This window comes from Polypterus senegalus, chromosome 6 (assembly GCF_016835505.1).
Source record: "Polypterus senegalus isolate Bchr_013 chromosome 6, ASM1683550v1, whole genome shotgun sequence".
Classification (NCBI taxonomy): Eukaryota; Metazoa; Chordata; class Cladistia; order Polypteriformes; family Polypteridae; genus Polypterus; species Polypterus senegalus.
This window is the reverse complement of record NC_053159.1, coordinates 137,737,507-137,753,256: the sequence shown is the minus strand read 5'-3', so window position 1 is coordinate 137,753,256 and position 15,750 is coordinate 137,737,507. Positions and strand designations below refer to the sequence as shown.

At 36.6% G+C, this 15,750-nt stretch overlaps 1 protein-coding gene across 3 annotated transcripts in view; it reads left to right on the top strand.

Annotated features, from left to right (window-relative positions):
* zranb3 (zinc finger, RAN-binding domain containing 3) overlaps window positions 1-15,750 on the top strand; it is a 356,241-nt gene that overhangs the window by 326,354 nt on the left and 14,137 nt on the right. For all 3 annotated transcript variants that reach the window (XM_039757317.1, XM_039757315.1, XM_039757316.1), the window contains exon 14: window positions 7,978-8,214. In XM_039757317.1, coding sequence (XP_039613251.1) covers window positions 7,978-8,214 — 237 coding nt within the window. The remainder of the gene's footprint in view (window positions 1-7,977; window positions 8,215-15,750) is intronic.

Sequence of the window (15,750 nt, the reverse complement as noted above, 5' to 3'; positions counted from 1 at the left end):
TGTCAGTTAATGACTATGGTGCCTGATGAGTAATGTCCCACCTGAGTTGCCTAGCTAATTTGCTGTTCTTTGCTAAAACTTTTAAACATCCATTGCAGCAAGTAAATGGCATCTGGTTTCATTTCTGATACTTGATAACTGGAAACAATTGTCATAATACAAAGCTTTTTGGATTTTTCTCACTTTAACAGCCAGCCCTTTTTAGATGCCTCCAAAAGCAGTAATTTCCCACTAACCTAGGACAGTAGCCCATCCTGCTATATGAGTACCTAGAACAAACAGCAGCAAGTTAATAACAACAATTCAGGATTATGCAGCAACTGGAAAAAGACAGAAACTTGGTAAATGTTTAAATTATTTTAGAATCTTATTCTCCGGGTCTTTTGCCACCCTTGGTGCCAAAGTTATATTCCAGAAAGAAAGTTTTGCTGTAAACTTTAGCCAATGTGGATTAGGGCTGTCAATTTAGCCAAAAAATACGTTTTGAATATTCAACTTAAAAATAAGTGAATATTCAAATCAGAGCTGGGCAAGTTAACCGTTATCGCTTTAACACATTAATTAATTAACACCAACAATTATTTTATTGCACATTAACACAGTTTTTATTATTATTATTATTTTGAATACCTCTGTCTCACTAGCGATCGAAAGAGATAAGTGATCTTCTTGTTGCAGCTATTTTCGATACACTTTTGCTAGAAGGAAAGTAAGCTTTGTTGATTTGACCTCGATTGTCTACGCATGCATGAGTAGCGCAGAGCAAACAGCTTCTAAAATGGCATGTGGAGAAATACCAAAGTGAATGTTAAAAAGCAAAATAATCCATGGATTACTTTTTTCGTATTATCGCTGTATCGAACTCTGATTTGTTGGACTCTGATTTTTGATGCAAGCGATCTTGAGTTGTAGATCGAAAATGAAAGTGAGGTACCGGCATCCACTGATTCTTCCCCACCTGATTGTGGCGCTGAACATGTTTGTGTGGCTGATACACCTATGGCAACATTTGCCTGGGAGGACAGACACAATGACAGGAACTACAAACCATATTACGTCTCACTGCAACTGTCACCCCTGCACCCCCCGTGCACCTGTCTCACAAAGACAGCCAAGCAGCCAGCACACTGTGCATTCCTGCTCGCGATTTAGTCCCCAAACTCCTGCGCAGCCACTGCTGCCTCAAACTGCAAACAGGCGATGACAGCAGGCACAACAGGCAGCAACAGATGTTTTATGTTGATTTATGAGTGAAACCATTGCTTTGTGTACTTTTTAGAAAACTGAGTTTTTTTGAAAAAATATCAGCCCTCAAAGAGTTCCTACTAAACATAGTTAGGTCCATAAATATTTGGACAGAGACAACTTTTTTCTAATTTTGGTTCTGTACATTACCACAATGAATTTTAAATGAAACAACTCAGATGCAGTTGAAGTGCAGACTTTCAGCTTTAATTCAGTGGGTTGAACAAAAAGATTGCATAAAAATGTGAGGCAACTAAAACATTTTTTAACACAATCCCTTTATTTCAGGGGCTCAAAAGTAATTAGACAAATTAAATAACTGGAAATAAAATGTTCATTTCTAATACTTGGTTGAAAACCCTTTGCTGGCAATGACAGCCTGAAGTCTTGAACTCATGGACATCACCAGATGCTGGGTTTCCTCCTTTTTAATGCTCTACCAGGCCTTTACTGCACCAGCTTTCAGTTGCTGTTTGTTTGTGGGTCTTTCTGTCTGAAGTTTAGTCTTAAAAAAGTAAAATGTATGCTCAATTGGGTTAAGATCATGTGGCTGACTTGGCCATTCAAGAATTTTCCACTTCTTTGCTTTAATAAACTCCTGGGTTGCTTTGGCTCTATGTTTTGGGTCATTGTCCATCTGTATCATGAAACTCTGCCCAATCAATTTGACTGCATTTAGCTGGATTTGAGCAGACAGTATGTCTCTGAACACCTCAGAATTCATTCGGCTGCTTCTGTCCTGTGTCATATCATCAATAAACACTAGTGTCCCAGTGCCACTGGCAGCCATGCCCGCCCAAGCCATCACACTGCCTCTACCGTGTTTTACAGATGATGTGGTATGCTTTGGATAATGAGCTGTTCCATGCCTTCTCCATACTTTTTTCTTGCCATCATTCTGGTTGAGGTTGATCTTGGTTTCATCTATCCAAAGAATGTTTTTCCAGAACTGTGCTGGCTTTTTTAGATGTTCTTTAGCAAAGTCCAATCTAGCCTTTCTATTCCTGAGGCTTATGAGTGGCTTGCACCTTGCAGTGCACCCTCTGTATTTACTTTCATGCAGTCTTCTCTTTATGTTAGACTTGGATATCGATACGCCTACCCCCTGGAGAGTGTTGTTCACTTGGTTGGCTGTTGTGAAGGGGTTTCTCTTCACCATAGAAATGATTCTGCGATCATCCACCACTGTTGTCTTCCATGGATGTCCAGGTCTTTTTGCGATGCTGTGTTCACCAGTGCTTGCTTTCTTTCTCAGGATGTACCAAACTGTATATTTTGCCACTCGTAATACTGTAGCAATTTCTCGGATGGGTTTTTTCTGTTTTCTCAGCTTAAGGATGGCTTCTTTCACCTGCATGGAGAGCTCCTTTGACCGCATGTTGTCTGTTCACAGCAAAATCTTCCACATGCAAGCACCACAACTCAAATCAACTCCAGGCCTTTTATCTGCTTAATTGATAATGACATAACAACGGACTTGCCCACACCTGCCCATGAAATAGCCTTTGAGTCAACTGTCCAGTTACTTTTGAGCCCCTGAAATGAAGGGATTGTGTTAAAAATGCTTTAGTTGCCTCACATCTTTATGCAATCATATTGTTCAACCCACTGAATTAAAGCTGAAAGTCTGCACTAAAACTGCATCTGAGTTGTTTCATTTAAAATTCATTGTGGTAATGTACAGAACCAAAATTAGAAAAAAGTTGTCTCTGTCCAAATATTTGTGGACCTAACTGTAGACTGTTTATGCTGCGCCCTGATAAAAGAAAAAGTTTCTGCTGGTATCTGTTCAGATAAAAAAAAGAATACAGATTTAGGAAGGTGCTTGTTATAATGTTATGATCGTGGCTATGGGCTCTTAGGGTAACTTGTTTTTCTATAACAAACTAAATACAACTTTAATGTCCTGGCAGTGGCAAATAGCTTTGGTTTTATATTTGATTTGATTACAATATTTTAACTGCTGCTATGTAAAGGAAATACTGCTGTTAAAAAGCACCTTATTTGTTTAAAGTGTTTGCAAACAACAACAACAACGACATTTATTTATATAGCACATTTTCATACAAAAGAATGTAGCTCAAAGTGCTTTACATAATGAAGAATAGAAAAATAAGAGACACAGTAAGAAAATAAAACAAGTCAACATTAATTAACATAGAATTGGAGTAGGGTCCAATGGCCAGGGGGGACAGAAAAAACAAAAAAAACTCCAGACGGCCAGAGAAAAAAATAAAATCTGCAGGGATTCCAGGCCATGAGACCGCCCAGTCCCCTCTGGGCAATCTACCTCTTTGTATTTATGGTTACATTATTAATTTTGCGCATAACAATGTGATTGTTGTGATTGTCTGCGATTTAAAAATTTTAATCGTTGCCCAGTACTAATTCAAATATATTCATACTTAGGTTAACAGTTCTGGATGTCTATATTATTATTATTATGGCCACACCAAGGACAAACACAAACAACTCTAAACAATTTTAAGAGCCATCAAAATCACAAACATCTGCACCACCATTTTTTTTCAGTCTAGTATATACTGATGGGTGCAAAAGTCCTTCTCGGGTTAGCAAGCCATAAAAGCAGCCATGAAAAACAGCTGAAATTCATACAAGCCATGCATGTCGGCACTATGCTTTGCCAAATTATTATTATTATTATTTTTGCATTTTTGTACTTGTTTTTACTATGCATCTGCAAATCATGAAGCACTTGTGGTACTGTTGTTTGAATCTCACTTGCAACACTCAGCTGGAGGTCTGTAATGCAAACATATTGTAATGCATCTTGCTGCCAAACGGGCATAGGCAGAGTGGTTTAAGATCAGGAGGAATGCAGGTTAGTTATAAATCCGCGACAGGGAGAATAGTGAGCAAAGTATAAAAATAGGCAAAAAGCAGACAGGTCAAGTGTGTACTTGTTTTATTATTTTGAAAGTGTTCAATAGGCAGTGGCAGGGTACCATTTGTATTGTGGTTTTCAGAATTAAAAGTCGGTCACCACCTGTGGACTCCCCTTATCAAGTCAGGGTTTACATAATCTGTCTACTTTTTTCTGTTTTACAGTCTGTTGCATTTGAGTATGCTATAATTTCCATACCACACCGTAATGCAATTCATTAGAACACTCTTGGTGAGAATAAGAGACAGGAGGCTCACTTGCTTCATTTGCCTTAAAAAAAGTAGTCTCTGCCGGGCCTATTTTAGGAAAGTAGTGGTGTTAGTGCACATGAGGTTCTGCTCTTACTTTTATATAGTAATATCAAATAACCCTTTAGAACAATATTGAGAAATTATCTTATTAAAGAAGAGGGCTTTTCTGTTGGTGCAGGATATGTGTTTAGTGACCCTCCTGTTCTCAGCAGAATGCACAAAAATGTTGAAAAGGTTGAAAATAAAATCTGCAAGTTTGAGCTGCTATAATTTGGCATTAAGTTTTAATTTCTGAATAAACATCTTTAAATTTCTGAATACAAAATGTTGACCACCTTTCTAAAAATTTAACATTCCTAGTATTCATTGGTGTCCTTTTGTATAAAACGTCTTTTAAGCAAAATCTGTATCACCATGAAAGTAGCAAACTGATATATCTGTTACAGTTGTGTCATTTTTTTAATTATGGTAATTCCGGTGTTCTTCTTGTAAACATCATCTTTGTGCATGTTGTCTGAGGGCTAGTTTATATCTATTTTAATTTTAACACCAAAGGCAAAATGCAGCTTCTGACCGCTATATCTTCAGTTTAATTTAAGTGCATGGTAGTAGGCTGCCCAAAATCTCAGTAAAAGGGAGGCAACACCCCCTTTTTTATCATACAGTGATACAGTTATTTATTGATGTTTAATTAAAATTTTGCTTGATAAATAAATTACCTTTGATTGAGTTTAGGATCAGATAAACTGTTGAACCGGTTGTGTATTTTGCCAAAAAGGGACTTTTTATCGTTTCCATATCAAGTATCAAAAAGCACAGGAGGAACTGGCAGCCACCAGCTTGCATTGCTCACTAATGAGGTGCTCACAAGAAGCAGCAGGCAGAATAATCATGGCATGCAATGCTAACCAAACCAGAATATGGGAGTGCAGCTTACTAGTTAACTATGCCAGGCTAAATCATAATGTCTGTAGTATATGCCCTAAAGTCAAATTTTAATTGGTTTTTACTTGATTTCAGATTACTTATTTGAAACATTTCCTACTGATTCTAATTAATATACACTTTTAATTAATATATTTTCTTGTTTTTGTCTTTATTTTACCTCTTCAAGTCTTAGTTGGCATTATACATTACAATTAAATATACATTTATGTGTGTGTGTGTGCGTGCGTGTGTATATATATATATATAGAGAGAGAGAGAGACACACACATACAGTGGGTATAGAAAAAAATCACCCCCTTTGAAATATTCCCATTTTTTTTTCCTTTACAGTCTTAAATGAAAACGCACAAACCAATATTTTTCCAGCTTTACTTACTCAATGAAAACTATAACATCCAAGTGAAAGATATCACAGCTACAGTTCAGAAGAATTTTAAAAAAATAAAAAAAAAAGAAATACTGAGATTAATAAAGGATTACCTCCCCCTCCTAAACAATATTTGTAAACTCAATCATTGTTACTGGCCTCCACCTATGATCAATTGTAATCAGTGTGATTAGTGAAGCATAAAAACAACTGTTCCTGGAGCATTCCCTTGCTTGGTAGTGCAACTGACAGCAAACAACTGACTATGGGTGGCAAGCCACTTTCACGATCTCAGGGATAGAGTTGTGGACAGACATAAGGCAGGAGATGGATACAAAAAAATCTCAAAGGCTTTATCAATCCCAAGGAGCACAGTGAAGTCTATAATAAAGAAGTGGCAAGTGTTTGGTACTACTAGGACCCTCCCTGAATCCGGCCGTCCCTCCAAAATGGATGGAAGAGCAAGGAGAAAACTGGTGAGAGAGGCTACCAAGAGGCCAATGGCCACTTTGAAGGAGTTACAGGATTTTATGGCCAAGAGTGGTCATTGTGTGCAAGTAACAAAAATTTCACAAGCGCTCCACAATTGTGGCTTGTTTGGGAGGGTTGCAAGGAAGGTTGCCAGTTCTCAAGAAAGGCCAAATTAAGGCTTGTTTGAGCTTTGCCAGAATGCACCTTGAAGGTTCTGATGCCAAGTGGAAAAAGGTCTTATGGTCAGATGAGACCAAAATCGAACTATTTGGCCTCAATACCAAACGGTACACCTGACGGAAATCCAATGCAGCTCACCATCCACAACACACCGTACCTACAGTTAAGCATGGAGGTGGCAGCATCCTGTTGAGGAGGTGTTTCTCTACCGCAGAGTCTGGGGCTCTCTTTAGGGTAGAAGGAAAAATGGATCGGGCAACATACCGTCAAATTCTTGAGGAAAACCTGCTACCCTCTGCCAGAAAGTTGAAGATGGGCAGAATGTTCACTTTTCAACACAACAATGACTCAAAGCACACAGCAAAATTAACCACACAGTGGCTGAAGAAGAAAAAATGTCCTCATGTGGCCCAGCCATAGCCCAGACCTAAATCACATTGAAAATCTGTGGAAAGATTGGAAGATAGCAGTCCACCAACACTCACCATCCAATTTGACCGAACTTGAAAGAAGAGTGGGCAAATATTCTATATTCTATACTCAATCTAGATGTGCAAAGCTGATAGAGAAGTATTTCAACATCCCGACTGTCATTAAAGCAAAAGGGGGTTTAACAGAATATTCACATTGGGGGATTATCCTTTATTAATCTCAGTACATGTTGTTTTTTATTTTTGAAAATCCTTCTGAACTGTAGCTGGGATATCTTTCACTTGGATATTACATGTTGCATTGTGTAAGTAATGGAAAAAATCATTTTTGTGTGTTTTCATTTAAGGCTGTAAAGCAAAAAAAAAAATGGGAATATATTGAAGGGGATGATTCTTTTCTATACCCCATATATTTATATTTTGATATATATATATATATATATATATATATATATATATATATATATATATATATATATATATATATATGTGGGTGTGTAAAGAGAGAGGTAGTTATAAATATACAGTGGATTTAAAGCTTATTTGATTTACAAAAATGTATTATTTGACAATGGCTTATTGGTCATTTCCTTACTGACTTCAGTAATTGTTGATGATGAATAAATGGAGAAGTATCATTGCATTTTATACAGAATGATTTGCTCATTAGTGTACCACTTTTCTGGATGATTTTATTTGTAATGACTTCACTATCCTTTGACTAAATGTCGTTCGCTTTTTTTTAACCAATAGGACAGACATGAGTAAGAATTCTGGTGTTTTTTTACATAAACAAATAAAGCCAGAACTGAGCTGAATAAATACAGAGATTTGCAACATTTATGGATAAATATGTGTTTGATGAGTGTTATTGGTCACAGATAACACCCAACTTAACTCCCTGATGCATGTTTTTCATTAATTAATATATTTGTTTCTTCTAGCAGCTTTTAAAATCATGCTGCAGTGCCAGTATGAAAGTATTTACAAACCTGAGTTACAAATGAATAAAGCCTCATGTATAAACGAGTCCAGATGTTCTTCCTTTGCCAGTTTTTAAATATAAATGATATTCTTGTTGCTTTTGTTAGTACTGTATATTTAACCAACTTATATCATTTGTTTGCTGTTTAGATTGATTATTTGTCTCTGGTGTTTTTCTGTATGTGTACTGCACAGGTCAAGACTTCAAAGGAAGTCTCAAAGCCTGCTCCGGAAGAAATGAGTCTTTGCTGGAAGGCACAATTCATTGCTCCACGCAGCACAACTGTGAACTTATTTCTGATTCAAATCACATCAGTGACTATGGAATGCTTTCTGATTCTTTGAAATCCACTGAGACAGAGAAAGAGAAAACAGACCCACTGTGTTTGAAGCAATCTGAGATCAATAAATCATCAGCATCTGTTTTTGATGGTACTGACAAATTCAGTAATTTTATTATTATATAGGTATTTGAAGTAATTTACAAATATTATTTTTTATTTTTCAGAATATGTACATTTCACACAGGAATTTGCTAGATTTCTTCATTTCTTTGTTCCTTTAGACTTTCTCTAGATAAAATACCTCTAATTATGCCTAAAACCAAGAGTAAACATCAGTTGGGTTATTAAGTCTGTTATCCATTTTATATTCAGTGTTTTCACTATTAAGTTAGCATGCCCTTTCAATGACATTTAACATAAAACAGTACTGGAAACACCACTTTGAATTAGTGTTAAAAAATATATTGACGATTGATCAATGTAGAATGCTAAAAAAATAAACACTTTAGAAGTTTAATGCGTTTCTTATACTATCGGTTGCACTTTTGATGCTGCCTCATTGTATCTAACAAAATGAAATGCTGGTGACAGGCAAGAGATAATGAAGTAGTGGGAGGTAATTTTTATACATATTGTTGATGACTTGAATAAAAATATATTAAAAGTTCATTTTATGTTAAAAAAAAAAAAAAAGATGTTTAATGTCCTTCCTAATGCTTCATATGCCTAATAGCTTGTCTGCTTAGATTAGTTACTCTAGCTCTTATCAGTTTAACATATTCTGTAATAATGTTTTACTTCTAAATTAAATGTACACTGACTAGATTACTCTTCTTAATAAAGCATATTTGTTAGCAACAGTGCATCTACTGAGTGTAAAGCTGAGCTGCTATCAAGACAGCAGCATAACAGTTATTGTCTTCTTTGCCATAATATAAGCTTTATAAGTTTTCATCATGTGTTTATTCAGCAATTCATATTCAGCACATTTGTATTTGTAATATAAAACGTTTTATTTCCATTTTTTGTGACTAATAACAGTTGTTTTAGACTTTGTCCTTCAAACATATTTGCATGTTTTCTCTATTGCAGTTACTAACACTGCTCCGTTCAGTTAAATCTATGTTCTTGAATCAGTATTTTTGTCTGCTAAGGAAGCATACTGTGATCTGACAGGGTTCAAATTTTATCCTGATTGCTCAAGCATTAATTGGTCAAACACTGTAACGGCAGATGTTTACGATGTGGTATACTTTTTCCATTTGTCACATTGGTGAACTGGACGATAGCTAAAAAAAATGAATCAGGATTTTATTGCATGCTTTATTTTTAGAGGTTAGTTTTGAGTCGATGGATCACCCCTACTTAAGATTCTGCTTTCTGGAAGAAGTTCTTATTTTATTTCTAGTTGTAACTAGATATTTTTCCAAATTAAAAACTATAGTATCTAGGCAAGTAGCTACTATACCCTGATGTGTAACTTTCAGACTTAAAACTATCTGTAATGTGTAACTTTCAGACTTAAAACTATCCGCATTTTATAATTTTATTTTGATGAGTCATCTTATGAACTGACCACTTAACAGGACTGAGATTTATTTAATTTTGTTAACGATGAATACATTGCATATCCTTTCTTTGTGAATCACTTACATATGCAAACTACACACAACTAGAAAATATAAATACTATATGTTGCTAGCTTTAATATTCAGTTATAAAGAGTATGTAATTTTTAAAAATATATTTCACTTGCTAAACTGTTTCAGCTGTGCTGCTACTGTAATTTTCCTAAAATTGTTTTTGTGAATAAAATATGTAGTATTAATAACAATCACACTGAAACCTGTAGCGTATTGACCTCACATAGGAGTGGCAAAAGATGAAGAGAAGGAAGAAGATAGTAAATTATGTTGTTGTAGATGACAGCACATCCAATATGGCAGACATATAAATGATTCAGATGTTCTAGCTGCTCCCTATTATTCTTACCATAGCATAAATTAAATGAAAAATTGGTGGAATAGTGTATGATTATATATCCCAGTTCCCGTTCTAGGAATGCTAATGTCTACGTGAAGTAAATATGTTGCACTGTTTTTAACAAAACTTGTTTACAAGCCAGAGAGATGCAAATAACACAACATATAAAAAACAGTTTTAATTTAAATTAAGATAGTTTAATATTAACATAGATTTTTTTCTTCAGTTTACAGACTTAATATTCCATCTATGCATTTTCAAAGTATTATGCTCCAAGGAGACAAAGCAGCCTTTGCGGGGTGTGAGCCATGCACTGACTGAATAGGGAGCAAGGCAAACAATTAAACACATGCCCACCCACTGTTAGTATAGCACTTTGAACCTCCAGTTAATCTAATGTGTGTCTTTGGGATGTGAAAGGAAGGCAGTGCAAATTCTACAAAGATATTAACCAGGGGCCTAATGTATAAACGGTGTGTACACACAAAAATGTTGTGTACGCCTGTTTCCACGCTCACATTGCAATGTATAAAAACTGAAGTTGCTGTGAAGCCACATACATTCTCATGGCAACACAATCCATTGCGTACGTACGTTTTTGGCTCAGTTTTGCAAACTGGCGGTACCCAGCTTCAAAGCAGTGTTACTGTTCCTATATGGTTTCCCTTTCATATTCAGATGCACATCCCTGACACAGCTTTATCAAATACACTGAAATTAACTGCATATCATTTATTAATTTAAGGCATTTGATTGTAAATCAACCTGTAGCCATATAATGGTCCATGGAATGGCCAAACTATTCCAAATACCATAAATGCTTTAGCGTTGTTACCCTCAGTGCACTATTCAGAGTCTTTTAAGACACTGTATCTGAGTATGGAATCATAGCTGTACAGCAGCTGATCGGAAAGCTCTATGGTGTCTAGAGCGCCGTGGACTATCGGGATACAGCTTCTAGCACACTCTGCCTCTGCCATGCGCACAGTCTGTTTGAAGTTCTCCCATCCACCAAATGCTTCAGAGCCTTTCCTGCAGGGACCTCGAGGTTCAGAAGCAGTTTCATCCCACTGTCTATAAACACACTCAGTCATTCCATCAAGTGCTCCTGGTAGAACTGTTTGTACTTATAAGTACAATTACCTCACTGTAAACTTGCCATACAGTTGTAATATTGCACAACCTGAACCACATTATGAACCATTTGCACTATCTGCACTATATGTACATGTACAGTATATTGTACTTATGCTTTCATATTGTATATTTTTTTTATCATATTATCATTATTAGGGGGTTACCCCCTGCTCACTAGCCACTTCGCATCTGTGCTGCTCGCATTGTGAAGATGGGGGCTGAATGCATCCCAAGGAGACGCAGTTGCTCCTCCAAAACTCCTCTTAAACGGTGATACAATGGGAAACAAATACATTTTTTTTTTTTCACCTTCTCTTTGCCTGATCAGCTGCTGGCCTCCTGCTGCTGTGCCGCGTGATCTGCATCTCGCACGGTGCTTCAAACATTTAAAAGCCTGTACAGCAGCTGTCCTACTGTTTGTGTTTTATTTCTGGCCCTGGGCATGGTTAAATCTTTTGGCAAAAAGTTCCATCTCGCGAGACGCAAGTTCTTCATGTTTTTAGTAAGAATCTGAAACTCTAACAACATCACATTAAAGTTCAATAAATTCTGAAAAGAATGATACCAAACATATATATGTAGGTTTTAAAATAAGCCTGATTTAAAGTGTGATAAAAAAAAAAGTGACATAAAAACGTGACCATTGCACTTTTAGGCTTAGGATTATATCTATACTAATAAAAGGCAAAGCCCTCACTGACTGACTCACTCACTCACTTACTGACTCATCACTAATTCTCCAACTTCCCGTGTAGGTAGAAGGCAGAAATTTGGCAGGCTTATTCCTTACAGCTTACTTACAAAAGTAAAGCACGTTTTATTTCGAAATTCTACGCCTAACGGTCGACAACGTCCGCTGTTGAACTTTCTTATTTATTGCCCCATCTTCACGAAATTTGGTAGGCGGCTTCCCTGCGCTAACCGAAACCGATGTATGTACTTATTTCGATGGTATGATGCCACTGTCGGCCGCCATATTGAACTTTCCAATGTCACTAATTTTCCAAATTCCCGTGTAGGTAGAAGGCTGAAATTTGGAAGGCTCATTCCTTACGGCTTACTTAAAAAAGTTAAGCAGGTTTCATTTTGAAATTCTACGCATAACGGTCAACAACGTCCGCCATGTTGAACTTTCTTATTCATGGCCCCATCTTCACGAAATTTGGTAGGCGGCTTCCCTGTGCTAACCGAAACCAATGTACGGACTTATTTCGGTGGTATGACGCCACTGTCAGCCGTCATATTGAACTTTCCAACGTCACTAATTCTCCAAATTCCTGTGTAGGTAGAAGGCTGAAATTTGGTACTTATTTCGGTGGTATGATGCCACTGTCGGCCACCATATTGAACTTTTCAACAGTCTTTGTTACTTATTGGCCCATCTTCAAGAAATTGGGCACGCAGGTTCCCAACGCTAACTGAATCCTACTTACGTACATATATATGTCCATAGCCTGCAGCTCAGTCACCATGTGAGGCAGCGTTGGGTCCCCCATCCCAACGCCTCCCATGTTGTTGGCTGCCTGCCTATATAAGGCCGTCCGTCATTCCAGTCTCTTCATTCCCTTCCTTGCTTCGCCACGGGATTCACGTCTTCCTGCTGATAACTACAGCCTTTTTATTTAATCCACGGCGTCTCCGCTGTTTTATTGTTCATTTATTACGATTATAGTTATTGTGTAGGTATTTTAGACTTACTTTACATTGTTCAGGTACCCATTTCCTTTATCATTCCAACCGTACCCACATTAACATGTCTATCGAGGTGATCACCATCGATCAAAGAACTGTCACTTACTGAGTGGTTTCCATGCCCGGAGATGGCACCTATCTTTTCCATTCTCTGTGTTACATATTGCATGGCCATATCAGGCTCACTCTTGATATCTGGAGAAACATTGTGTCTTATGTATTGAATGACTGGGACAGGTTCAAGGTGTGGACTGATGACGGTACAGGAGATAATTATACTACACAGGAGCACTATAAGAGTGAAATGCTTAAGCCCTTCACCTATGGTTCTGCATGTGAGTTGACGGCTGCCGTGGAATTGTTCGGTTGTCGCTTTCAAGTGTACCGAAATGGTCAAATATTTTACACCTTTGGACAACCGCCAATGCCTCTTAAACATCTTAGATTCACAGGTGACGATTTCAGTAGTGGACACTTTGATGTTTATGAATGTTTAAACTCTCAAAAGCTGGATGTGAAGTTATCGATGAAACCGGTTGTATGCTTACAACGCTTGACAGATGCCTAATGTCACTTCAACACAAGTCCTACAAATACTGTCGTAATTGAAACAAACCGTGAAACTCAAAACGTTTATGACAGCAGCAATCCAAGCTGTGAGATTTGAAACAAGATTACTGTTCACATGGCCAACTGTACGTTGTATGCTTAAGAGTAAGCTCAGCGCACAGCTTGGTCATATTACAACCGGAGGGCCGAACTCACAATGTGGTATACAAAGAGATCCTTGACAAATAATTATTGGTATATTTTCCCTCAATTTAAAAAGGTTTAATTTTCTGCTTAATAAAACTTATTATAGATATAGATATATAGATATATATATATATAGATATAATGTGTGTGTGTATGTATGTACAGTATGTATGTGTATATATAGAGAGAGATATAGATATATATAGATATTAGATATACTGTATATAAAATGTGTGTGTATGTATGTGTGTATATATATATATATATATATATATGACAGCAACACTCATAACAGTGACAAAACAATTGCATTGACAATCATGTTACGTTATTTTCAAAATGTTTCCTTTAGTTTTTCATTACTACTTTAACACACTACTTCTCCGCTGTGAAGCGCGGGTATTTTGCTAGTAATATATAGAGTAGATTATTATTATTATTATTATTATATAGAAAAATAACTTCATGGAGGACTTGCATATTGCATCTCATTGTACCATACAATAACAATAAAGGAATTCAATTCAATAGAAGAGAGTGAGTATTTACAGATTATGATGACTAGCTTCTAAGTCAACTTACATTTCCAAGAGCTATCTTCTTGGAGTTCTTGATATCATTTTTAAGTTTAAATGCATTTAAGTATGTATATTACATTATGTAAATGCATTTTTAACTTCATTTAAATAATGTATACTGTTAATAATTAAATATATGGGCATGGTGGGGCAGCAGTAGCGATGAGCTGGCGCCCGTCCAGGGATTCTTCCTGCCTCACGCTGTATACTTGCTGTGACTGGCATGACCCTAGATGGTTAGGTGGATGGAATAATTAAATGCATATCACGACGATTTTTCAATGCTCCTTAAACGTTTTGGAGAAGCTGCATTCTAAGCTTACAGATGGTTTGACATTTATTACAGAGCTTATTGTGTGGCAATTGGTGAAGTGAAGAAAGAAAAGGAAGGACAGAAACTGGGGTTGGTACGTTTGAAAAAAGACAGTAATGCTGCAATAAATTGTTTCATCGAGGGTTGAGCAGGTCCCAGCAAGTATCTTGTGGGAAGTAGAAACAATCCCTGGACATCGCTACTACTGTGCCACTATGTTTAATACATGCTTTAATTAATTTCATCATGAAAATGATATCAAGTGTATATCTTAGTATTTAAACTGTTCAGAGAGCTGTAATATCAGGAATGTAATGTATTCTGTGGCCCTGTCGGTGTAAGAGAAAGTCCGTTTAAGTAGCATGTAATAGTGATTCACACACACAGAGTAAATAGAAGCACACATAGAATACAAAGCATTGAACATGTTACTTTAATTACGATGGGATCTGAGAAACTCTAGTAAATTAAAAATTGATTTTAAGATTAAGTTTACAATGTTCTACTTTAATGACGAAATAAACAACAAGATTAAATTGGACATTTCGACCTTTATTTTCCTCACTGTGTCATTTTTTATTTATTTTTTTTTATAACATCTCTCCGTACCCTAATATGATTCCGTACAACACTCAGATGGTGGGCTACGACTCGCCTTTTCACGGCAACTTTGATATCTGACCACTTCTTTTTTATTTCGGGCACAGTGCCACTTTATCAACCTGACCTTTCAAGTTTCTCCACCACTCTGTATCATTCAGTCAACTTCCTTTTGTTGTTTATACCACTGCTTAAGCCAACAAATAGTATTTTTTTCCTTTCCTCCAGTTCGCATTTGCTCAAATTCTTTTCTCATGTGCTTTTGCCATTGTCTTTTAACCGAACACCTAACAGAAAATGGTATTTATATTGATTTTCATATTAGAATATGCAGAATTATGGGAGGAGTCAAGGTAGGACGGCAGGTATGTGCACGTGCATTACTTTTCATGTTGACTGGGATTTATGGAGCAGAAGTGCATGGAAGTTGGTTTACGCACGGTTTTGAGCATCTGATTTTTTTTTATGCGTACACAAATTTCCTCTCTTGTCTGTACACCATGTTTTAATGTGAATTCTATGCACAGCGTTCTGCATGAGCCCCCAGAATTTGAACCTATGACCCTTGAACTTTGAGGCAGCAACCATGCAATGTAGTTTTTATGTACCATTATTAATAATAATA